Source organism: Agelaius tricolor, unplaced genomic scaffold (assembly GCF_023055355.1).
Source record: "Agelaius tricolor isolate 1412-34295 unplaced genomic scaffold, bAgeTri1.0.p SCAF_9, whole genome shotgun sequence".
Taxonomy (NCBI): domain Eukaryota; kingdom Metazoa; phylum Chordata; class Aves; order Passeriformes; family Icteridae; genus Agelaius; species Agelaius tricolor.
The window spans coordinates 33,653,144-33,675,441 of NW_027269269.1; the positions used below are offsets into that span (position 1 = coordinate 33,653,144).

Genomic DNA, 22,298 nt, shown 5'->3' on the forward strand with positions numbered 1-22,298 from the left:
CGCCTCCCGCCCTGGGGCCGGCCCCAGCAGCGATAGTCACCCTTGGACAGGCGGTCCCGCAGGTAGCAATAAGCCAGCGCAGCGACGAGGGCAGGCAGCCCTGCTCCTGGGGAGCAGCTCCCAGCTCCACTCTGATGCCCGCCGGGGTCTCCCGCATGACAGCAGCGCTGCTCTGCACCCGAGGGCCACGGCGTCGGCTCTCTGAGGGATGCCATACGGCTGGACGATGTTGCAGGCACAAGGCAGCCACTGCTGGCCGGGCCGGTGGCAGGTGGCCGGGGTGTCTGCAGTGCGGCCAGGCCTGGAACAGGCAGCCCTGGCCTCTCCGCTGCGGTGGTGCCCTTTAGGCCTGGCCCATTACCTAAGGGAGAGCGCCCTGGGCCTGGCCCCATTGGCAAAGTGGGGCCTGGCGGAGCAGCCAGTGGAGAGCCCCCGGGCACCGGCCCCATTGGCAAAGTGGGGCCTGGCGGAGCAGCCAGTGGAGAGCCCCCGGGCACCGGCTCCATTGGCAAAGTGGGGCCTGGCGGGACAACCAGCGGAGAGCCCCCGGGCACCGGCCTCATTGGCAAAGTAGGGCGAGAGCCCCCGGGCACCGGCCCCATTGGCAAAGCGGGGCGAGAGCCCCCGGGCACCGGCCCCGCTACCGGGGGTTCGCCCCCGGGGCCCCCCTGTCGCCCCCTGCAGGCAGCGGTCCGCCATGACAGCCGCACGCCTGGCGTCGGCGCGAGCCCACGGCGCCCCCTGGCGGCCAATACCGGGAGCAGCCGCAGCCGGGCGGCCCCGGCCCCCTCAGCCACAGCCGCCGCCGCAGTCCCGTAGGTCGCACGTGACGGCGACCACCATGGCCGCGCTCGGAGGAGCCGCGCCAGCCCCTGCGGCAGCGGCCGGAACGCCAGAGACGCCAGCATAGCTCCTTCGCTCCTCCCGCTGCCCCGCTCGCACCTTACCCCCCCCCGTCGCTGAGGCCGGTGGACAAGATGGCGGCTTGCCGGCCGGCGGAGCTTGATGAAGAGAGCGCGCAAGGCGTGCCGGGAGATGTAGTCCTCACCGCGCCCTGCGGTGCTCTTCTCCGCCGTGGTGCACTACAACCCCCAGGAGACGCCGCGGCGCGGCGTTCCCGGGGCATGCCGGGAAACTGGCGTCGGCTGCGGGACACGCAGGGACGTAGTGGCGGGCGGGCTCCGGCAGGGGGCGCAGCGCGGGCGGGGGGCAGGGGCAGGGGGGGCAGGGGCAGAGCGCCAGGGCGCGCGCGTGTGTGACGCAGAGGGGTCGCGCGCGCGGGCGGGCATGCACGGACAGACAGACAGACACCAAACACACATATGGGCACACACATAGACACTCGTGCACACGCGTTTATTCATACACGGGGCGCACACAAACACGTGTGCACTGGCGCACACGCACAGGGGCGTCTCTGCATTCACGCGTGCAGTGCCACACCTGTGCACACCTGCAGGCACGCGTGCTGTCCTGTGTACGCATCCCCCGGGCAGCTGTGCACACACGTGTGCAGTGCTTGCACCCAGGCAGGACTTCATGTGGTGCTATGAATCCTGAGCATCTGCTGCAGGCTGGGCTCAGAGTTCATGCCTCTGAGCACATGCGTGAGCATGCATGTGTGCGTGAGTGCCTTCCCGCCCAGGATTTCCCAGCATCAATTCCCATTCTACCCACTTCCTCCTGTTTCACCCCAATTCCCTCCATTTCCCAGTATCCCAGCAGCTGTTTGCCCAGTTTGCTGTCCCACCATCACTTCAGTGCTTTCACAGGGTCCGACAAACTCCTGGATTAAACAGAGCTGCTAAGAAGATGCATTTCAGGGATTTGATTTTTTTTTTTTTTTTTTTTTTTTTTTTTTTTTTTTTTTTTTTGAGACTTGGTTTTATTGCCTGAATTACTGATTCCTGCATTTAGCTCTGCACACTGCTGGCTGTTACTTGGGAAGCTCTTCAGAGAAGGGTTAATTGTAATACTTTAGTGCATAAAGGGGCTCCAAGAGAGCTAGGGAGAGACTTTGGACATGGGTCTGGAGAGATAGGATAAGGAGGAATGGTTTCCCATTGATGGCTTCTTCTAACCCTGAGGGCAGGCTTAGATGGAATATTGGGAAGAAATTCTTGCCTGTGAGGTTTGGTGAGGCCCTGGCACAGGTTTCCCAGAGAAGCTGTGGCTGTCCTATCCCTTGGAAGTGTACAAGGCTGGGAGCAGCATGGTCCGATAGAAAGAGTTCCTTCTCATGGCAGAGAGGTGGAATGAGATAAGCTTTTAGGTCCCTCCCAACCCAGCCCATCGCTTATCCCATCTCCCAGAGCTGGGTGCTGCTCTTCCCTTCTCTAGATGTGGGATGGTGGAGCAGGAATAGGGATTGGGACCCAGGGAGCTGGGAAAGAACCAGGAGTGTGGGAAAGGAAGGTGTCAGAAATGTGCATTTCTGCACCTAGACCGGCGCCAGCAGGACTGGGAGTTGTTACAGAAAGCCCAGTGCTCCCAGTTCCCCAGTCCACTTCCCCTAGCTCCATCAGCTCAGTGCTCCCACTTCCCCAGCCCAGCTCACCCAACTCCATCAGCTCAGGGCTCCCAGTTTCCCAGCCCAGTTTCCCCATTCCCTTAGCCCAGTGCTTGTAGTTCCCCAGCCTAGTTCTTCCAGCCAGATCAGCCACTGCTCCCCGTTCCGCAGCCCAGCTTCCCCAGACTGAGTGTTTGCTGCCCTTGCTCAGTTGCTCAGTCCAGTTCTTCCAGCTCTGATAGCCCAGTTCCCCTGGGTACCCAGCCCAGTCTCTCCAGCTCCCCAGCTCCTCCCACCATGCTCTCCAGCTCAGCTCAACAGCTTTTCCAGCCCAGTTCCCCCACTTCTCCCTGTTGCAACAGCCCAGTTCCCCAGCATAGTTTCCCCTGCTCCCAGCGCAGCTCCCTGGCTCCTCCAGCCCAGATACCCCATTCCCCCAGCCTGTCTTCCCTATGCCATGACTCCCATGCTATCTATGTTCCAGATTAGGAATGGCATGCAGTGCCACATGGCTGGACTTGCTGGGAATGTGGGTGCTCCTGCTTCCAGCGCCAGGACTGCTGGGGGCTGGGAAGGGCTGTAGTGTGATGGCTTTCACCTTTCTGCTTCCCTGGACACAGGGTGGGAACACCCAGGCTTTCACAGCAGAGCTGGCAGAAAGGGGAAGGAGAGAAGGATGAGGGGAGAGGGTCCCCCTGCACCAACCACAGCACCCTGTCCCCAGCCATCCACTGCAGATGTCCACTTCCAGTGGGACAGGATGCCAGAGATTCCCTTGGCTCCTTTTCCCAGGTGAGCACTGGGAGCAGTGGTGTGGCATGGTGAGCCCTGTGGTGCCAGGTACCTGTCTCCTCACAGGTGCTGAGCATGGTGACATCCATCCTTGTGCTCTCCTATCCCTCCGGCTATGGCATCCCTGGGAAGGGCCTCATCCTGGATAAGGAACTCGGTCCCACATTCCTGGCTTTGCTTTGCCAGTCTAGGTACATGCCACACTGCTCTGTCATCATGTACACAGTTATTCACGGGAGCTGGAAGAGGGTTCCTCGGTGCTCCCAAGTGGAAAGAAAGAAATCCTGAGTCGGCAGCATTTTCAGAGCTGGATGGGAGCCAGAGCCTGAGCTTTTCTGAAAATAACACATCCCAGTCAGCACTGCCAATGGCAGCATGCCCACCTGCTCCTGGCCACGGCACCGTGGGGATGCCACGGCAAGGCCCAGCACTGGCACAAAGGATGGATAATGCACGGGCACAGGGCACGGGCTCACAGCTGAGTGTCACATCAGGGTGACACACAGCCTGGAGAGAGGCTCTGGGTCTCTGTCCTGCACTCGTGTCCCCTCCTACCCCGACTGCAATCATGGAATCGTTTGGGTTGGAAAAGCTCGCTGGGACCATTGAGTCCAACCACTCTCCCTGTACTGGCAAGGGGGCTACTAACGCATGTCCTCACATGTGTCACATCTGTCTTTTTAAACCCCTCCGGAGATGGGGACTCCACCAGTGCCAGGGCTGGACAATCAGTGGAGTTTTCCCAAAATCCAACCTAAACCTTCCCTGGCACACAGTGCAGGTGTCTCTGCAAGTGCCACAACTCCCTGCACCCGTGTCCTCCAGCTGCTCTCGGTATCCCGCCAGTCCGGGCTGCTCCCCTCTCCCACAGCCTGCCCTTCCTCCCAGCGCTCCCCTTCCCGCCTGCTCTTCCCGGTTTCAGCTCCGACCTTCCCGTTTTCCCCCGGCTCCTCCCCGCTGCTTCTCCCGGTAACCCCGCCCCACACCGAGATCCCTCCCGGTACTCCCGTTCCCCCCGTTTTCCCTCAGGTCTCCCCCCGCGCCCGCCCCCGGCGCTTCCCGGCCCGGCCCCGCCCCGGGCCCGCCCCTGCCGGTCCCATCGCGCCCCGCGCCCCGCAATGCCGCCCTAGGGGCTGGCGGCACCGGCACCGGCGGGCTGCGGCGCTCCGGGGCCATGTCGGGTCACGACGGCGGCATGTCGAGTCGCGACAGCGTGCAGATCCCCGACGACCGGGACTTCGGGGCGTTCAGGGCGCAGTGCGAGTCGGAGCGCGGCTGGAACCTCACCTACAGCAAGGGCGGGGTGGGCGTCTGGGTGCAGCTGCTGGAGCCCGAGCGCGCCCTCCACAAGATCAAGGTGAGATCTCCCGCCCGGCACACCCTGGTGCACGGTGAGACATCCCCATCCACCCTGGGCACCCCCAATCCACGGTGAGACCCCCCCACCGGCCGGGCATCCCCCGGGACCGGGGTACCCAGCAGCGAGGGGGGGGCGCGGGGACCCTGCGGGGACCTGAGGGCAGGAGGGAGCCTGGGGCGATGCTGCACCCTGGGCTTGGGGGGAGGGAATGGACACCCCACAGTGAACGGGGACTGAGTAGGAACTCGGGGATTTAACCACCACGAAGGGGTGAGGGGGAATCCCAGGGAATAGTGGCGTCCCTCAGGTGATGCAGCGCCTTGGGGCGAGGGGGGACTAGGCCGAGCTGGGCCCCGATGGCAGCAGGGACGCCGGGACAGGTGGGGTTAACTGGCACAGCAGGACAAATGGGCAGTCTGGGGACGCCAGGACAAACACAACTCCAGCAGGGCCGAGCCAGGGACAAGTAGGCACCACTGAGGGCTGTGCAGGGACACTGGGGGCTCAGCCACGGACAGACAGGAATCCCCAGGGCGTGTGGGGCCTGGGTGCTGCTTTCTCCCCACTTCACCCATTCGGAATGTCCCTCCCATGCTTGCTGCACACCGGCACTAGGCTTGGGGACTCCTTGGAGCCTGCAGCCTCCTGTCACTGGGGTTGTCCCCCTCGGCCAGAGCTCCCTATGTCCCCACTGCATTTCCCCGTGGGTCCCTTCCCTCTTGGTGCCAGTGTGCTGGCACAGGCAGGTACACTTTTATCCTGGCCCTTCCCTCTGGCAAAGTAGGGACACCGGGAATCAAGAGACAACTTGAGACAGGAGCAGCGTACAGATGGGGTTACACTGGAGTCTCTGGCAGGTGTCCCTGTCCCTGGTGGCATCTCCATTAAGCTGTCCTGGTATAGTGGGTGGCATCATCCTTGCCGTGGTGTCGAGCCCGGGTGGTGGCGGTGATGGCGCTGGCAGCAGTGACGACACGGCCTGCTCACACTGCTCTGCAGCAGCTGGCACTGGCCTTGCTGGGGAAACCTGTCCCTGGGGCACTGGCAGTGGCTGTGCCCGGCTCCTGCCATGGAACCACTGGGTTGCTTCCACTGTAGCACTCCCCATGCAGGAGTTTGGGCTGCTGTGACCCAGGAACGGGTCCCTGTTGTGCCCTGGTGGCACCAGTGAACCCTGGGAGGGGGGATGGTGGCCTCTGGGGTGTAGGGGATCACTGGTGCCACCTGCACCCTGCCCCATCCCCACAGAGGTGGGGACCCGTGGTGGGTGGGATGCAGAGTGTCCATCACTGTGCCATCCAGGCATGATGGCACGGGCACGGCTCTGTGTGACAGTGCATCCTGACCCACCCCCCCAAGCTCCTCGTGTCCCCCAGCCCTGCTGCTTGCTCTTGGAGGGTTGCATCCCAAAACATGCCCTGGATTGAGGTGGCGCTTGGGTGCGTCCCCTGCCTGTCCCACAATCCCAGTGTGCCACGTTGGCGTGGCAGGGACCCAGCCCACTCCAGGATGTCCTGGAACAGCTGCTCCCGCCACCGCACCTGGAGCTGTCTTTTGCCTGCGGGGGTCCCTGAGCCAGGTCCTGCCTCTTTCCACACCCTCCTCGACAAATCCTGCTTGGAAAGGTCCTGCTGGGTGTTCATGTGTTGATTCCATGCGTGTGCCACTGGGTATTGGAGACCCTGTGGGGTAACAGTCCTTGTCCCCACCTCGTGCCCCCCAGCAGCACCCAGGCCCACCATCCCACCCAGGATGAAACGCTCCTGCTGGATTTTGAAGGGAGGGACACATGTGGCATTCACGGCAAGTTGCAGCCCAGGGGTTTGCCCTCCTGCTGGGGGTCTCTGCGTGGGTGCTGGGCATTCTCTGCAGCTTCCCAAGAGCTGTTTTCCCCCTGAATTCATCCTGGATTCCTCCTGGATTCCTTTCCTAATTAAGTGGAACCTGAAGGTCTCGCCCTGCTTTGAGGCTGCCGCCCCCTCCTCCCCGCCCCCCTCCATTAGGGATGCAGCTCCCGTCTAACCTGTTTTCTGGAGTCTGGGAACAAGCTGGTGCCATGGCTGATTTCTCAGTGGGACATTTGGTGGCCTTGGGACTGGCTACGGGTTGGGGGAACCCAGCCAGGACACCCCATCCTACCCGGTGGGGCAGTGAGTTGGTACCTGGGCATCTGAGATCTCCCAGGGATGATGGGTTTCCCTCTAAATGGGCTGTTCCCAAAGGATGGCCAGGAGCTATCCTGTAGGATGCAGCAGAGGGATCTGGGGTGTTGGTAAAGCTGCCAGTGAGGATGAGCTTGGGGACTCCCTTGGTGGCTGCAGGCAGGGGTGGTGGGTTTCCCTTTGGATCTGCTCCTGTCCCACAGTCTGGCACCCATTCTGTGTTCCCTCAGGCACAGCATAACCCCAGCCCTGGGGACTTCATCTCTTTCTCCTCCACCTCCTCTTCCTCCTCCTCCTCACCCAATTAGTCAATATTGACTCAGGGTTGGGGCATGTGTTTCCAGGTACTTCCCAGGTGGCACCATCCCCTCTCCTGCTGCGACCCCCCTGGCACCCCCCCAGGATGTGAGTCACCTGCAGGGCACGTCCTGCACTACTGGCCTGACCAGCCTTGCTGCTCTGGGAATAATGCACCTGAGCACCTGAGCATGGTGCTGGGCTGGCCTGGCTGCAGGGGGGAGCGGGGCTTCTTCAAGGAAGTCATCCAGGCAGGCTCTCCCCAAACCTGCCCTGCAGCAGTGGGTGTTCCCAGACAAGTTTTTGGGTGAATGGAGGAGCTGGAGATGTGCTCTGTGGAACAGGGATGGGTCTCTGAGATTGAGGATGAGCAGGGTGGGGTTGAGGGCAGATTCCATGGGGCAGGGATGGATCTGTGGGGTTGAGGATGAGCATTGTGGGGGTGAGGCTGGGCTCTGTGGGACAAGGACAGCATTGAGGATGAGTGCTGTGGGGGAACGGGCCCCATGGCTGTGTCCCACCAAGGATCCTTGTGAGGTTGTGCCCCATTGTGGGTGCTTCTGTGCCCCTTCCCAGGGCTGGGGGGGTCTCTAGTACCGTGTGCTGGGGTGACAGGGCCAGCCCTAAATCCTGAAGCGCAGGGTCTGGGGGCCAGAGGAGCTGATGCCATCCCTGGGGATAAACAGGAGCCATCAGGGCATTCCCAGGGACAGGCTGCTGCTGGTCTCCCTGCCCCACGCTTGGCTCCAGCACCCTTGACCTCAGCAGATGGCATCCTCTCCCTTCACCTTCTCCATTGTCCTTGTCTCCTCGCCTTCCCTGGATCTGGCTGCCGTAGTTATGGAGCAGCTGCCCACTCTGCAGCCCCCAACCCCTTCTCTGTGATCCATGCTGCCCCAAGGCATCAGGCACAGACTCCTCTTGGCTCCCCTGTGCAGGGATGCCACTTCTGGGGGAGCACATCCACACTGATGGGGTGGAAGGTGGGAAGCAGGGTCTCGTAGCACCCAGGATTCAGCTCCACACTGCCTTGAGGCCCTGTGTGCCTGTGCTACAGGGATGGCTGGGATCCAGGTTGGGATCCAGGCCTTCTTGGAGGAGGTTGCATTGATTTTTTTTAAAAACAAATAAGAGGAGACACCTCCCCCCCTGCCACTTGCTGGGGCTTCCCACAGCTGCCTTCCCACTTGGGGGTCCCCATGGCCTCCTTCTCTCCCAGGGGTCCCCACAGCCACTCTCTCACTTTGGGATCCCCACTGCCTCTCCACTGCTGTCCTCTTACACGTTCCCCACAGCCACCTTCCCACCTGGGGGTCCCAATGGCCATCCTCCCACCACGAGGTCCCTGCTGCCATCCTGTTGGGGGTCCCCACAGCCCCCTTCCCACCTGGGGGTCCCTGGTAGGTGTCTGATGCCCCCTGCCTTGCAGTGCAGGATGGAGTGCAGGGACGTGCCGGCGGAGACGCTCTACGACGTGCTCCATGACATCGAGTACCGCAAGAAGTGGGACACCAATGTCATCGAGACCTTTGACATCGGGAGGCTGACGGCCAACTCCGATGTGGGATACTACGCCTGTGAGGAGGGGCCTGGGGGATCTGGGTGCTCCTGGGGGAGGGCTGAATCCCTGGGCTGCTACCACTCCACCCTGGGCTTGGCCTCTGGGGGATCCATGGTGTGTGGCATTGAAGGGAGGAGCCTGTACACCAGTTGGGGGGGATTTGGAGGGCAGAAGGGGACCCCATTCTTGAAGGTGGGTGTTTCACTCTGGAACATCCCACTCGGTGCTGTCCCTAGGGAGGTGTCCCAAGCCCCTGAAGAACCGGGACGTGGTCACGCTCCGCTCCTGGCTGCCCATGGGCTCTGACTACATCATCATGAACTACTCTGTCAAGCATCCTGTGAGTTTAGTGGGGCACTGGGGCTGCTATGGTGCTGGGCTGGGGCTGGGGCTCACTCAGAGCTTGGGGAGATAGGTTGGAGAGTTGAGGGGGTCGTGACAGCCCTGCTTGTGGCTGGTGCCTGCTGTACCCCACCTGCCCTGCCAGTGACTCGTGTTCCCTCCCTGTTGCCCCCCCACAGAAGTATCCCCCCCGCAAGGACATGGTGCGGGCTGTCTCCATTCAGACAGGCTACCTGATTGAGGGCACGGGAGCCAAGAGCTGCACCATCACCTATCTGGCACAGGTAGACCCCAAAGGTGAGAGAGGGACCCCCAGCTCTGTGCCCTGGGGCTCAGCACCCTCAAGTCCTCCCTCGTGTCAGTGTGTGCTTGGGGGGGGGGGCGGGGGCAGTGGGGTCCTGGTGGAACTCAGGGGGGGCTTAGTGGGGGGCTCATTGGGAGTTCAGGGGCTTAATTGGGGCTTTGGGCTCAGTGGGGTCTTGAGTAGCTTGGGGGGCTCAGGGTGGGCTGGGGGAAGGTGAATGGGCACTCACTTGGACTTAATGGGGGCTCAGTGGGAGCTCAGGTTGGGCTGGGGGCAGCTCAGTGGGGATTCCTTTGGGGCTCTGGCACTTCAGGGCAGGGTCAGTAGGGCTTCAGGAAGTCTCGGGTTGAGCTCAGTGGGACTCGGGATGGGTTCAGGAGGACCTGTGGATATGCTCAAGGTGGGCTTGGAAGGGCTCATCAGCAGGAGCATCTTGGGATGGAGCGTGGAGCAATGTCAGGAGAAAACATCTTGGGCCTGTTCTCTTGAAATCTTTCGTTTTTGGGGGTTGAAGAGGGACCCAAAATGCTGAAATCACTGTTTTTGACCTCTGCAAGAGCAGAGAGCAGTGTGGATTGAACCCTGTTCCCTCTCTCTAGCCACATGTGCCCACTGAGAGTGCTCTGGGGGTCACACGTGTGGGGGTCCTGGTTGTTAGGCACCTGGGGGATGCTGGGGGTCCCACTCCCAGCTGCCCCTCCCTTCTCTCCAGGTTCCTTACCGAAGTGGGTGGTGAACAAATCCTCCCAGTTCCTGGCCCCCAAGGTGAGTCTGTGGCACAGGGGTGGGGCTGGTGTGGGGTGAGGGGTCTCTGTGCCTATCTCACTCTTCCTCCCAGGCGATGAAGAAGATGTACAAGGCATGCCTCAAGTACCCTGAGTGGAAGCAGAAGCATGACCCTCACTTCAAGCCCTGGCTGTTCCCGGAGCAGAGCCGGCTCCCAGCCCTGGCCCTCTCCGAGCTCTCCCTCCAGCATGCGGATTCCCTGGAAAACATTGACGAGAGCTCCCTGGCCGAGAGCAAGGAGGACCGTGGCGAGGGCAGCGACGAGGACAGCCTGACCTGATTCCCCTGGGAGCTCCTCTCCTCGTTCCCCTGGCTAGGACAGCCTGACATAACCCCCCTGCCCCGGGGGTTCCTCTCCCTATCCCCCCACTTCCAACATGGTTTGTGTCTCTATCTCACACACCTGTACACACGCACCCCCACTTTGGGTTTCAGGGGGACCCCCCTCATTGTTGTACCCCTGTCTGGGGACAGCAGGGACATAGTGGGTCCCCCAGGGTGAGAAGTTGGGGGTTGTCTGGTTGCTGAGCCCTTGTGGGACACTAGAGTTGTCCCTATAGGTGGCAAACCCAAAGTGACCTTCAGCTTTTGGGGGGGGCAGAGGAAAAAGGGGAGCCCTGTGCCCGCTCCTCAGTCTTGGAGACCCTTACACTGCACTCACCCTCTGCCCCCCATTCCTGCTCCCCATCTCTCTGTTATGGTCCAACAGAATTGCCTTCATCCCATGGGATCCCCACCCCCAGCAGACCAGCACCAGGGGGTGCTTGGGCACCTGCCTGCACCTCTGGGTGTGCAGAGGGGTTTGGGGAGCTTCTGGCACCTCCTGGCATGCTGGGTAGGAGGGCCTTTGGGGTTTTTTGGCATCTCCAAGCATGTAGAGGGGAAGCTTCTAGGCTCCTGGCACCTCCAGCATGTTGGAGGGGATGTTGGGGTCTTACCTTCAGGCATGTAGAAGGAGTTGAGGGGCTCATGGCACCTCCAGATGTGTTGTGGTGGGCGTTTTGGGGGCTCCTGGGATCTCCATTCATGTTGGGGGGTGTTCTTATGGAGTCTCAGCATCTTCAGGTTTGTTTGGGGGAAGTTTTGGGGTAAGTTCACACCTCCAGGTGTGCCCAGTGTCTCTGGGGGCTCCCAGCATCTTCAGGCACATTGAGAGGACTTGGTGGGGCTCCTGGCACCTCCCGGTGTTCTGTGGGTCTCTGAAGACTCCTGTCCTGTCCCCTGCCTTTCTAGGATGGGGACCCTTTCCAAGCTGGGTGCCTGGACCCTTCCTCCACTGGAATTTGAGGCCTTGACTGGGGGTTTGGAGCTGGTCTTTGGCCATGCTCCTGCCCCCTCCTTTTCTGGGGGTGCACAGGGACATGGGAGATTTTGTACCTTGTACCAGAGTTGATTATTTAGGAATAAAATAATTGAATCTGGCATGGGAGGGACTTGGCCTCTGTCGCACCTTGGTCCTTTGGTAGCCATCCCTGTTCCCATAGTGCACTCAGGCAGGGGGTCCCTGCTCATGGTGATTGCTGGGGGGACCCTCACCTCCAGGGGGGCTCTGGGTGATGGTGATGCCACCAGAGGGTGGCAGAGAAACCCCTAAAATGAATTTGCACTGGACACTGATTAGGCATGAGGCTACACACCCCTTGTAGTTGGTTTGCCCACAGCCCCAGCCAAGCCAGTATCGCCAGTACACTTACCCCCAAAACCTCCTCTGGAAGAGATGTGGGGGGCTGAACTTTGGGGGCACTCTGGGGGGATACACCCTGGCTTCTCCAGGAGGAGAATACTGGGGAACAGAGCTGGCACTCCCTGTATTGTGGGCCCTTTGTGGAGCCCTGGGACTCTTGTCTCCTCCTCGGGTGCACCCAAGGGCAAAGCTGCTTGTGCACCCCACTTCTGCCCTCCTAGTGCTGTGGCACCCCAACACCTCAGCAGGCCCCAGCCCTTCTGTGTGTCCCAGCAGGGTGGTCTTGGTGGGTGGCATTGTCCAGCATGTGCCATCCTCTGTGCCTATGTCTGTCACCTGTGGGGCTGGGGTGGGCACTAGGGACTTGCTTCCCATTTCTCCTGTTAATTTCCACCCCCTCCCACCCTCCTGCACTGCTCCCAATTAAAAATAGAACCCAATTAAAAAGCAACCCGCCTGGCAGGTTGGAAATGGAGCTGAACTGGATACAGGACATGCTGCAGCAGCTCTCGAGCCAGGGGGACACAGAGCAGGGCAGGTGACGGGGTAAAGCCCCTTGTGGGGAGGGTTTAGCTCTGTCAGCTCTGGGAAGTACAGCTGGAGACCCAGAGCTGCAGGACCAGAGAGAAGATGGCTCCAAAGGGAAATGGAATATGCTTTGGAACATGTCTGGTGCCAGGGGGGCTGAGAAGAGCTGGGGCACAGGTAGGATATATGGAGGGGGGCAGTGATCTAAGGGCTGTCCTGGGGACATCCTCAGGTGCTGACATGGGTCATCCCTGAAATGCTCCTGGGAAGGGGTACAAGGTTTCAGCCCTCAAGGGATCAGGCATTGCCACTGGCCCCTGGGGTCTCAGACAGCACTTTGTTGTGTGACACCCCCCAAACTGGGTAAGGCCATGGCACCCTTATCCTCTGCCAAAGGCTCTGGGAGGGTATCCCCCCAGATGGATCCAAAGGTCCGGGATAGGAGAGTAGGGGCATGTGATTGGGTCTGGGGAGCAGGAGGGGATAACGTGGGGGATGCTCTGGGAGGGTATCCCCCCAGATGGATCCAAAGGTCCGGGATAGGAGAGCAGGGGCATGTGATTGGGTCTGGGGAGCAGGAGGGGATAACGTGGGGGATGTGATGGCTCCGGGGACTGGGGCAGGGAGGGGGGGGGATGCAGGCAGTAAAGGAGCTTTTTGGGGTATTTCACGCTGGCCCCCTGGCCGAGCCCCCCTGAGCAGCAGCAGCAGCATGGCCGGGCTGTGGGGCTGAGCCTGCCCCTCCTGCCCTGGCCTCGCGTGGGCGAGGGGCCGAGCAGGGGGGGCTTCCACCCCCGGAGCCGGCAGCCAGCGTGTCCCGGTCCCTGAGCGCCGGATGAAAGGACCATTGTCCCAGGCTGGGCAGCCGTGAAGGCTGGCCATGGACACCCCACATCCCCTCGGTGTCCCCCAGCCCTCCCACTCTCCTTCTTACCCCCCACTAAGACCTTGGGAATTGTTCGGGGAGGCAAGAACCCCACGCGCAACCCGTTCGTTATTTTTTGGGGGAAAGTCCTGGCAGCTTTCCCCTTGAATCCTGTTTCCATGAGGCAGCCAAAGCTCCGTGCGGGAACAAGCCCGGGCCTGGCAAGGGGGGCCCGGAGTGCCCCCGCCCCGGGAAGCGCCCCGGCATCCTCTGGGAGCCGCCGCTGCCACCGGACAGAGGTACCGGGTGCTCCGGGGGGCTGCAGGGGCACCCCCAGCTCGGGTGGGGACAGGGGAGGGGGGACACTGTGCCTTCTCTGCGCGTTTTCTCTCCTGGGGGAGGTGGTGTTTCTTTCCACGTGTTTCTGTGGGCACACGGGGGGGCACTGGGGATACTGGGAGCTGCTGGGGCGGTGGGGAGAGTATGGATTGTTCCCCGGCTCAGTGCAGCAGTGGTGTGCCCTCCCCAGCCCCCCTGACTGGGGTACTCGTGCCGCAGATTGCCCCAGCTCAGCCCCGATACTCCCCAGCCACATTCCAGTACGCCCCAGCTCGCTCTCAGCACACCTTAGCTCGGCCACAATATGCTCCAGTTCACCCCCAGAACCCCCACCACAATCCCAGCACATCCCAGCTCAACCCTGGTTCAATTCCAGTATGCTCCAGGTGCCCCCCAGGAGACCCCAGCTCACCCCCAGCACACCTGAGCTCAATCCCAGCTCAACCCCAGCACGCTCCAGCTGAACCCTGCTACTCTCCAGGTGCCCCCCAGCTGCCCCAAGCAGACCCCAACTCATTCCCAGTGCACCCCCCACTAAATCTCAGTACACCCCAGTTCAACTCAACACATCCCAGCTCAAAGCCAGTTCATCCCAGTTTAATCCCGGTATTCCCCAGCACGTCCCAGCTCCTCCCCAGTATATTCCAATTCACCCCAACACTTCCCAGCTCAATACCAGCACATCTCAGCTTAACCCCAGGTCAACCCCAGCATTCCCAGTTCACTTCCAGCATATCCCAACTCCCCTGAGCAGACCCCAGCTCAGCCCCAGTATAACCCAGCTCAGACCCAGTCTCCAGGGAGCCCTGGCATTGCTGATAGCCCTCATTCCTGTGCCACTGCAGGGGTCCTATTGCCTGGTTGGGCTGAGTGACATGTTGGGGGACACTGGATGGTTGTGCTGCCCATGCCAGGGGTGAAGCTGGGAAAAGGGGACCCCGAGGGCCCAGCTGGCAGATTTGTTTTCTGCTGGGGATCTGGCATGTCCCTGTTCATAGCCAAAAACTAGTGTCAGCTGCTGGCCCCTGCCAGCAATGCCTGTGCCACACTAACACCACCAACAGCACCCAGGTGCCAGGGGATGCTGGTAGTGGGCTTCCCTTGCTTTCCTCCTCCTCTTCCTCACTGCTTTCCAATCTGCCTGGTGAAGCCTGGAGCTTTGGCAGTGCTGTGCAGCTGGAACTGGGATGGTGGTTGCTTTGTCCTGCAGTAATGGCAAGCTGGTTCCACAGGACACCTTCACACTGATGGGGCCATCAGGTTGGTGTTTATGGTGCCCACAAGATCCACCTGCACGGGCGGTTCCTAGGTCCTGCACCACTGCAGGGACAGCAATTTTAATTTGTGGGTTCAGCCCCAAAAGCCAATTTCTGGAGGTACTGAGCTGAGTGCTAGGGGTGGGTGGCTATTCTGAGGTGCTGGGAGAAAGGTAGCAAGGAAAGCTCCTCCAAGAGCTTATGGTGGCTTTCTGGGGGTGCTCCAGCAGCCACTGGGGATGTGTTTTTATGGGCCACAGCCAGGACATCAGGGATAGGGATATTTAGAGCAATATTGAGGATGTGTTTGCTGCTAGAACTTAGCCTCAGAACAAGGTGGGCCTTGAGATTTTGGGGGTGTCTTGTGGGAGGCAGGGAGTGATGCAGCTCCGGTGGCAGGACTCTGTGGGGGGTTTGATTCGTGGGGACACTTTGCAGATGGGTCCCCCAAATCTACAGGTGAGGGAGAGCCTGGCTGTGTAGAAAGTCCTTTACAAAGTGGGAGTGGGTGCATGGGGCTGGCGATCCCTGTGCTTCTGTCTCTGCTGCAGCATCTCCTGGCTTGGCTTATCTGCAGTGCTGTAGTGGCCAGGGGGATCCAGGGGATGGCTCTGGCATGGTGTGACCCTGCTGTGGGGGACAGGGCCTGTGCACCCCAATGAGCATGAAGAGGAGGCTGGAGGGCATCAGGGCTGGAAAAGGGTGCACCCCATCCACAGCTGGAGGGGTCACCCCGTCCCACGATACTTTCAGTTCCCACTTACGGGAAAGTGAAAGCGGGACCTGCATGGTTTTAGTGCTGGGAATGGGGCTGATTTCTCATGGAGGAAGGAGGTGCCCTGCTTCCCAGGGGGACCCATCAGGGACAGGGACCCATCCTCTGCAGCCAGGCTGTTGGCACAGCCCCCCCTCAGCATCACCAGACCCTGGGACACTGGGGCTCCTCTGGGGTGGCTGTGCACATGGGGTTTGGCTTCCTGACCTAGTTTGCTGGCGGCTTCCATAAAGTGTGTCAGGAGCTGAGAGCATTCCAGTGGAACTCAGTGGGTAGCAACAGCATTGCCAGATGTATTTACCCCTTTTCTGGCTGGATTTCCTCATTTCTGGTTGGATTTACCACTTTTTTGACTGGATTTGCTCATTTCTGGCTGTATTTGCCTGTTTTCTGGCTAGATTTGTGAGGCAGGCAGCAACACCTTGGAAGGGAATGCTGTTTGCTGATGCAAACTCATCTGTTGGTGCCACAGCCTGGGACACGTTTACCTTCCTAGGTCTTGCTTCCATGGGGGAAGGGGAATGCAGGTGGGACCTGGGGGAAACGAGGAACCCTCAGTTTTCCTGCCTCCTTGTTCCTAACTTCTCACCCACCTCATCACTGCCCACCTCCCACCTCTGTGCACACCCTCCACCTGCACACAGAGCTGCCTTGGGGCAGCTCCCCTGTCAGGGCACACCCTGGTGTGTGTGTGAGCCCTCTGGCTTCTTCTCATGAACCACCTGGAAATGGCAACTCATGACAGAGGGAGGAGGTTCCAGAGAAGCAATTCTACCACCTCTGGATGGTGATTCCACAAGCCTGAACTTGATCCCTGAACAGTGCCCGGGGGGTTTGAATATCATTTGCAATTTCTTTGGCTGAGAAGATCTTGAAAATGAAAAAGCCTCACCTTCCCAGGAAATACCTTGGGTGCTGCTGAGCAGGTGGGCACCCACTGAGGTGGAGTGTGGAGGGTTTGGGTGGGAAGGGGTCTGTGGAGTTTGGGGTAATCACTGCCTGCTGAGGATTCTGCTTGGGCAGTTTCAGAGTGAGGATGTGGTGCTTTTGATTCCCAGCTGGGTGGGGAATCTGCAGTGGCCCTGGGAGGTCTGTTGGGGTCATCACATTCACCCCCTGGATCCAGCAGGGACACTGGTGACATTGGCCTCATTCTGGCTGGCCGTGGCCCCTTGTCTGAGGATCTCTCCTTAATTTAGGCAGGAAAGGGTAAAAATTACTGTGGTGTGAGTCTGGTTGCCCAGTGCTGCTGGAGCTTGGTGGCTGAAGAAGCCCCTTCCCCCTGTTCCCACAGGTCCTTCTGCTACTCAGCTTTACCCTGGTGGGTTACAGCTTACTGCCCTCTCTGGGAATCCACAGGGGTCCTGGTGTGTTGGGACATGGCAGCCACCTGCCTGCTTGTCCCTTTCTGCCCAGTGGCCAGAGCTTGGCTTGTCCTGCTGCCCCACAACTCCCTGTCCTTGGTACCTGGTTCCTGCTGCAGCAGTGCTGAGCTCTCACTTCCCAGAGATCACCCTGCCTGGCTCTTCCTTCCTCTCCTGCTGAAAGCCCTGCCCCGTCCTTCTGTCACCCAGGGCTCATACCACCTCAGATCCAGCCTTCTCATGGCAGCTGTGGTCAGTGCCTTACCACACTGAGGCCTCACAGCTCTGCTTGGGGCTCTTGCACCACATCCTAGCTCAGAGCTCTGCTCGGCTTTCCGGAAAGTTCCCATCGCTGAGGTGGCGTTTGAGGAAGTACGAGGGCGGGCAGAGACCCCTTGGCAAACCTCCACTGCTCCAGCTGGACCACGGGCAGGCTGGCCACCTCCTGCTGCTGCTGAGCCCAGGGACCTGTGCTGGTAATGAGCTTTCCTTGATTAATGAGCCCACAGAGCCGGGCAAGGGGAACGTGGGGCGCAGGCAGGGTTTGCCTACATTGGAGGAGGAATTGCAGTGGGAACCAGATCAATCAAGTGGGTGCCAGACACCCAGCAGGGCTCCTGTGCTGGATTTTCCTGGCTCATGGCCACTATTCTGTGGCAGGGAAGAGCTGTGGGGTGGCCACCACTCTATTACCTGGTGCCTGGGTGCTGAGTGCAGCTCTGTCAGTGACATCCTGATGGCCCAGGTCACACTAGTGAATTCCTGGCACGTCGTTAGAGGTAACAGGGATTACCCAGGGGAAGCTGGAGCCACTGAAGGGAGCATGCTCGCCTGTCACTTCAGTCAGAGCCCATAGCTTCCATGGCATGCACAGCTCCTTAATTGAACAATTGTGCAGCTGGAACTGGGATGGTGGTTGCTTTGTCCTGCAGTAATAGCAAGCTGGTTCCACGGGACACCTTCATGCTGCTGGGGCCATCAGGTTGGTGTTTGGGGTGCCCACGGGCTGCACCTGCACAGGGAGTTCCTAGGTCCAGCCCTCATTAGTGCCCTGCCTGAGGGTTGGGAAGCCCATGGCCCTGAGAGAGTGGTGGGATGCAGTGGGAGAAGGGTGGGCACACCCCTGCATCACAGGGGGCTACTCCCTGGGCCAGGATGCTCAGCTCTGCTGGGGGAAGAGATGCATCCCAAATGTTCTCTTGAGATGGGGGCATCTGGTGGGCTGGGGTAGCTGCAGAAGCCCCCAGAAAAGCAGCCAACACCCAAGTTTGGGGAGAGAGGGGCTTGCTGAGCCCCTTGGTCCAGAAAAAGGGAACCAGCACCAGGCATCCCCAGATCCTTCATCCCCAGCACTGGGAGAGTGAGGGCTCTGTGGGTTTGGGATGGGGCTGAGGGGTATTTTGGCATCCTGACTTATCCCCCCAGAGCACCAGCCACAGTGCCAGGGTGCTGGCAGTCTTTGCCATTCCCTCCTCACACCATTTGTCCGGCCTTTAAGTCTCTTACAAAACAGCCCCTGTGGTGTTGCCTAATCCCAGAGAGGAATGTAGTGGGTCAGCACTGGGAGGATTTGTGCTTGGCAGGGGCCACAGCCAGGGTGACCCCCCAAACCCCAGCAGCCAGCTGGGTTACAGCATCTCCCTATCTTGGTTTTGCTTCTGGAATATCCTCATCTTCTTTAGCACAGAGGTTAAATGATTAATGATTGGAGGAGGGAACCTAGCAAAGGCCTGATGAATTATTTACTTGGTGAGGGCAAAGGGCCCGACAGCAACGGGAGCTGTCAGCCTGGCACACCGGGGACTTCCCTTGCTGGAGTTGTGTCCCCATCCCTGTCCCTGGTGAGCAGCAAGGAGGGCCCTCAGCCACCCCAGATAGTGCTGGGACAGCGCCAGTGGTGAGTGCTGGTGCAGCTGTCCCTTCCTGCCAGGTTTGTCCCACCACTGCATCGATGTCCTGGCACAGCAGGTGATGTTGGCACTGGTGTCAGTGGGTGACACTGGTGGCAATTCCTTGGCTCTAGCCAGGATGGGGGACATTTGTGGGAGCCCCATTGTGGTGTCACTGTGTTTCCCTCTGCTCCTCCACAGCCGGTGCCCAGCTGGGGTGGAGCCTGCCTGTGCTGGTGTCACTGGGATGTGGTGACAGCCATGTCACCCAGCACCATCGCTTATCCATTTTCAGTAATAGATGAGGGCTTTCTAGGTGTGGAGGTGGAAGAGAGAATTTTATTCTGATTCAGGGATTTTTGTGGTGCTGGGACCAGTGGAAAGGTCCTGGGTGCTGCTGATTTCTCTGGTGCTGCCAGCAAGGAGCCACAGGGGTCAGCCAGCCCCGTGTCCCGGTTGCTCCTTCCTTGGACACTTGATCCTGGGAGCCTGAAGCAAAGCCAAACTGTACCAGGAAGTGGCAGGGAAGTGGCACTGTGGCCACATCCCAGCAGCACCACTGAGATGCTGGTGTCTCCAGCTGTAGGAGTCACTGGCTGTGGGGACCCCATGGTGCCTCAGGCTCGGCAGTGTCCAGTTCGTGCCGGGTTGAGAGCGAGCTTTGCTCAGCTGTGCACTTTGCACCGAAACCGCAAGTGCTGCTGAGGGGCCTGCCTGAGTCACAGAAAATGTGACTCTGACAGCAGATCAGACTGCCCTATTTACAGCTCCAGGAAATCCTCTGGCTCCTTCTTAGCAGGTCTAGAGAAACCTTCAGCAAACACAAAATAAGATGGTGCTGGGGTCACGAGCAATGCTGTGTGTGCCGGCGTGACGGGATCTGCCTCCTGCCTGGAGCCTGCCGAGGCCGTGATGCTGGTGGGTGGGAAGGGCAGGCATCCCATCTGCTGCTTGTGAAATAACAGGGATTTGCCCTGCCAACAGCTACGGTGTGGGATGGGTGTTCTGCTGCAGGAGCTGGGACATCAATGAGCCCCATGTCCCATGCTCTGGATGCCACAAGGGCACTCTGCTAGGTGTGTGCACCAAGGGTGCTGCACAGGTGCTCCAGGGTGTGGTGCCATGCCAGAGCACTGCCAGGGACAGACAGGGCTCTGGAGCTGGGAGCAATGCCATAGTGGGCATATGGTCTGTGAGGAGGGGTTTGGTGTGGTTTGGGTCGGGGGCTCCAGTGACAGCACCTTGCCACTGGCTGTGATAGGGACAGCCTGGGAGAGGGGGGGGGACAGCCTTCTGGATCCACCTGTCCGTGTCACCCTATCCTGGCTAGCTGCTGTAAACCAGGAGCTGCATCCTGGAAGGTGACAGCCCTGAGGTGCAGCCAACAGCTCCCCTGCCCTTGAATCATGCATATTCAGGTATATTCCCTGACTATCCACAGTGTGGATAATCCCCTATTGCTCTGTCCCACAGCCCAAATGCCACCCTCTGGGACCAAGCTGGGGCCCTATGGTGCCTTCATCCCTAAAGGGATGGCCTCTATGTTTCAATGCCTAAACTGGGACCCTCCAGCATTTCCACACCCCTGCATCCCCCCAGTTCAGGACTGGGTGATCCTGGGGACACAGCATGGTTGGAGGCTGGGAATATTGGTTTTGGGACTCCAAGCTTCACCGGGTGTGTGTTTTGGGACCAATCCTGATCCTGTTGTCTCCATTCCCAGGTCCTGATGTCATCCTGAGCCTTGCTGGCAACAGAAGATGCACTGAGTGGTGCAGGTTTCTGTGGCCAGCCCCTGCCATGGAGGAGGAGGGATCTCTGCCGGTGGCCGCCTGGCTGTCTGCCGTCCACCTCGACCAGTATGTGGAGAGCTTCCAGCAAAGCGGGCTGTGGTCGGTGTGGGACTGCCGGGCCCTGACGGACGAGGGGCTCACCCGCCTTGGGGTGCTGCTGCCCGGCCACCGCCGCCGCATCCTCCTGGGCTTGCAGAAAGCCTTCGCCGAGGCGCCGCCGCCCGCCGGGACTCAGCAGCCCCCTGGCAGCAAACCTGTCCCCATGAAGCGCCACATCTTCCGCCCGAGCGCTGCAGCAGCGCCGGAGCAGCCGGAGCCCCGGTGCCCGCCGCTGCCCGCTGGGACGCCCCCGCTGCAGCCCGAGAGGGGGGCAGGCTTCACCCAGCTGCCCCCACCCATCCCACCGAGGGTGGGCTGCCGCCCTCCCCTCAAATTCTCGCCATCGCTATCGGGGGACAGCCCCGAGCCCCCCCCTGTGTCCTGCAGCCATCTCCCAGCCCTGGAGGACCCCTCTCCAGCAGTCCTCGGGGAGAAGCCCCCCGCCGACAGCAGGGCCAGACTCCCGCTGCCGCCACTGCCGGCCAAGCGACACCAAGTGGAAACCAAGTGCCAGAGCCTGAAGGGCCCCCCAGTGCCTGACCGCCCCCCCGTGCTGCCCCCCAGGGCTGTGTCCCACAGGAGGTAAGGGGGGGTGGCAGGGGCATGGCCCTGGGGACGCCCCAAGGCGGCTGGGTCTGTGTAGGGGCTACTGGGATGGGGGTGGGACCCTCATGGGTTACCCTGGGGTACCTGTGCTCTCCTCAGACCTTAGCACATCTCCTGGGGGTACCCCCAGCCCCAGCCCGTCCCATGGGGGTACTAACCCTTCCCCCAACCCCAGCACAACCCCTGGGGGTACCCCTGCCCCAGGCCACAGCACATTTCCCTGGGCTACCAGCACTGGGGCGAGGGGTGCTGAAATATTTATGGGGCGAGGGGTGCTGAAATATTTATTTTGGCTCTAGCTGGATGTATCCACCCTGCTCATGCCAGTCACCCAGGTCACCCCAGCCTGGCATGGACCGGGTGCCATCCCCACAGCAATGTAGAGCCCTGCCCTCCCCCTACCTGCAATGTAGGCAGTGCTGAAGCCTGAGGAACTCTTGACACCAGTGGGTGCAAGACAGTGAACTACCATGCACAGGGAGCACAGGGCAAAGCTGCTGCCAGCTCCTGTGGCCAGGTGACAGGGGAGCAGGCTGGAATTTCGGGACAGCAGGACCTGCAGCCCCTCCTTTGATGTCCCAACCACCCAGTGCACTCCCACACTCCCAAATCCTCCAGAGCACAAGCAGATGTAGGGGTGAGGACTGGGAGTGCGGTTTGGAGGGGGCAGACAAGCTCCTGGGTGCCAGCACCCTCCCAGGGTGAGGTGGGGGAATGTCACCAAGCTTGTGTGGCCCCCCTGCCCCAGGAGTCCTTTCCTGCAACCTCCCCAGGACCCACAGACTCTAAGGGATATGCTCCTGGAGCTGGGGTGTTGGGTGCCAGCTGTGCCGTGGGTTTAGTGCAGTCTGTGCTGGGTGTTGGATGCCAGCTGTGCCGTGGGTTTAGTGCCATCCATGCTGGTTTGGTGCCAGCTGTGCCGTGGGTTTAGTGCCATCCATGCTGGGTGTTGTATGCCAGCTGTGCCATCGTTCTGGTACTTGCCAT

At 60.5% G+C, this 22,298-nt stretch overlaps 3 protein-coding genes across 15 annotated transcripts in view; 2 read left to right on the forward strand and 1 right to left on the reverse strand.

The window, feature by feature from the left end:
* CLPB (ClpB family mitochondrial disaggregase) overlaps positions 1 to 941 on the reverse strand; it is a 73,280-nt gene extending 72,339 nt beyond the window's left edge. For 4 of the 7 annotated variants that reach the window (XM_071433604.1, XM_071433607.1, XM_071433603.1 and 1 more), the window contains exon 1: positions 41 to 941. In XM_071433604.1, the coding sequence (XP_071289705.1) occupies positions 41 to 908 (868 nt within the window). In that variant the 5' untranslated portion in view covers positions 909 to 941. The remainder of the gene's footprint in view (positions 1 to 40) is intronic. The other 3 variants (XM_071433606.1, XM_071433601.1, XM_071433602.1) reach the window with 3 other exon arrangements.
* Positions 942 to 3,982: 3,041 nt separating this feature from the next.
* Positions 3,983 to 11,537, forward strand: STARD10 (StAR related lipid transfer domain containing 10). 2 transcript variants are annotated; one of them, XM_071433616.1, is made up of 6 exons: positions 3,983 to 4,692; positions 8,555 to 8,697; positions 8,918 to 9,021; positions 9,203 to 9,320; positions 10,040 to 10,092; positions 10,166 to 11,537. In XM_071433616.1, exons 1-6 carry the CDS (start codon positions 3,998 to 4,000, stop codon positions 10,391 to 10,393), a joined length of 1,341 nt encoding a protein of 446 aa, XP_071289717.1. In that variant the 5' UTR covers positions 3,983 to 3,997; the 3' UTR covers positions 10,394 to 11,537. The 2 variants fall into 2 exon arrangements, with proteins under 2 accessions (XP_071289717.1, XP_071289718.1); XM_071433617.1 differs by having other exon boundaries at positions 4,358 to 4,658; positions 8,550 to 8,697.
* Positions 11,538 to 12,298: 761 nt separating this feature from the next.
* The window catches only part of ARAP1 (ArfGAP with RhoGAP domain, ankyrin repeat and PH domain 1), a 36,905-nt gene continuing 26,905 nt past the window's right edge, over positions 12,299 to 22,298 (forward strand). For 2 of the 6 annotated variants that reach the window (XM_071433610.1, XM_071433612.1), the window contains exons 1-2: positions 12,303 to 12,502; positions 20,537 to 21,287. In XM_071433610.1, coding sequence (XP_071289711.1) covers positions 12,451 to 12,502; positions 20,537 to 21,287 — 803 coding nt within the window. In that variant the 5' untranslated portion in view covers positions 12,303 to 12,450. Of the gene's footprint in view, positions 12,503 to 13,157; positions 13,490 to 20,536; positions 21,288 to 22,298 lie in introns of those variants that run through there. The other 4 variants (XM_071433608.1, XM_071433609.1, XM_071433614.1 and 1 more) reach the window with 4 other exon arrangements.

What these genes read in the sequence shown, in the direction of transcription:
- STARD10 (XM_071433616.1), top strand. Translation starts at nt 3,998, where the DNA reads ATGGGGACTCCACCAGTGCCAGGGCTGGACAATCAGTGGAGTTTTCCC. An exon ending in ACTACTCTGTCAAGCATCCT is followed by an intron (nt 9,022 to 9,202) that starts GTGAGTTTAGTG and finishes GCCCCCCCACAG; the next exon opens with AAGTATCCCCCCCGCAAGGA. An exon ending in GGCACAGGTAGACCCCAAAG is followed by an intron (nt 9,321 to 10,039) that starts GTGAGAGAGGGA and finishes CCTTCTCTCCAG; the next exon opens with GTTCCTTACCGAAGTGGGTG.